This window comes from Apaloderma vittatum, unplaced genomic scaffold, assembly GCF_000703405.1.
Source record: "Apaloderma vittatum isolate BGI_N311 unplaced genomic scaffold, ASM70340v1 scaffold37273, whole genome shotgun sequence".
NCBI classification, from domain to species: domain Eukaryota; kingdom Metazoa; phylum Chordata; class Aves; order Trogoniformes; family Trogonidae; genus Apaloderma; species Apaloderma vittatum.
This window is the reverse complement of record NW_009708042.1, coordinates 1-343: the sequence shown is the minus strand read 5'-3', so window position 1 is coordinate 343 and position 343 is coordinate 1. Positions and strand designations below refer to the sequence as shown.

At 59.8% G+C, this 343-nt stretch overlaps 1 protein-coding gene across 1 annotated transcript in view; it reads right to left on the bottom strand.

Moving 5' to 3' along the window:
* LOC104271679 (probable E3 ubiquitin-protein ligase DTX2) overlaps positions 1-104 on the bottom strand; it is a gene marked incomplete at its 5' end in the record, with an annotated part of 2,751 nt that extends 2,647 nt beyond the window's left edge. The window contains one exon of the mRNA XM_009866416.1: positions 27-104. Coding sequence (XP_009864718.1) covers positions 27-104 — 78 coding nt within the window. The remainder of the gene's footprint in view (positions 1-26) is intronic.
* Positions 105-343: the final 239 nt, after the last annotated feature.

Sequence of the window (343 nt, the reverse complement as noted above, 5' to 3'; positions counted from 1 at the left end):
CTGGTGTTGGGCCCCTGTCCTCTCACCTCGTCGGAGGGAGTGCCCTTCAGCTCTTCCAGGTACTTCTTCACCACAGCTTCTGGCTCAGTTGGTGCTGCTGCACAAGGAGAAAAAGAGAAGAGAGGAAATCAGACATGGCGTGAGAGATGACGGGCACATGCAGGGAGAGCCAGAGAGGAGGGAGACAAGCAAGTCACTGGCCAGGATGCCAAGGAGAAAGGTTGGGGCTCGCAGGGGAGAAGAGTCTGCTCCAGCTGATCCCTACGAGCCCTGCAAAGGCTCCGCTCTGAGACAGCTGCACTAGGACCGGCGGGTGGCAGACGTGGGTGCCCTGTGCCGCACA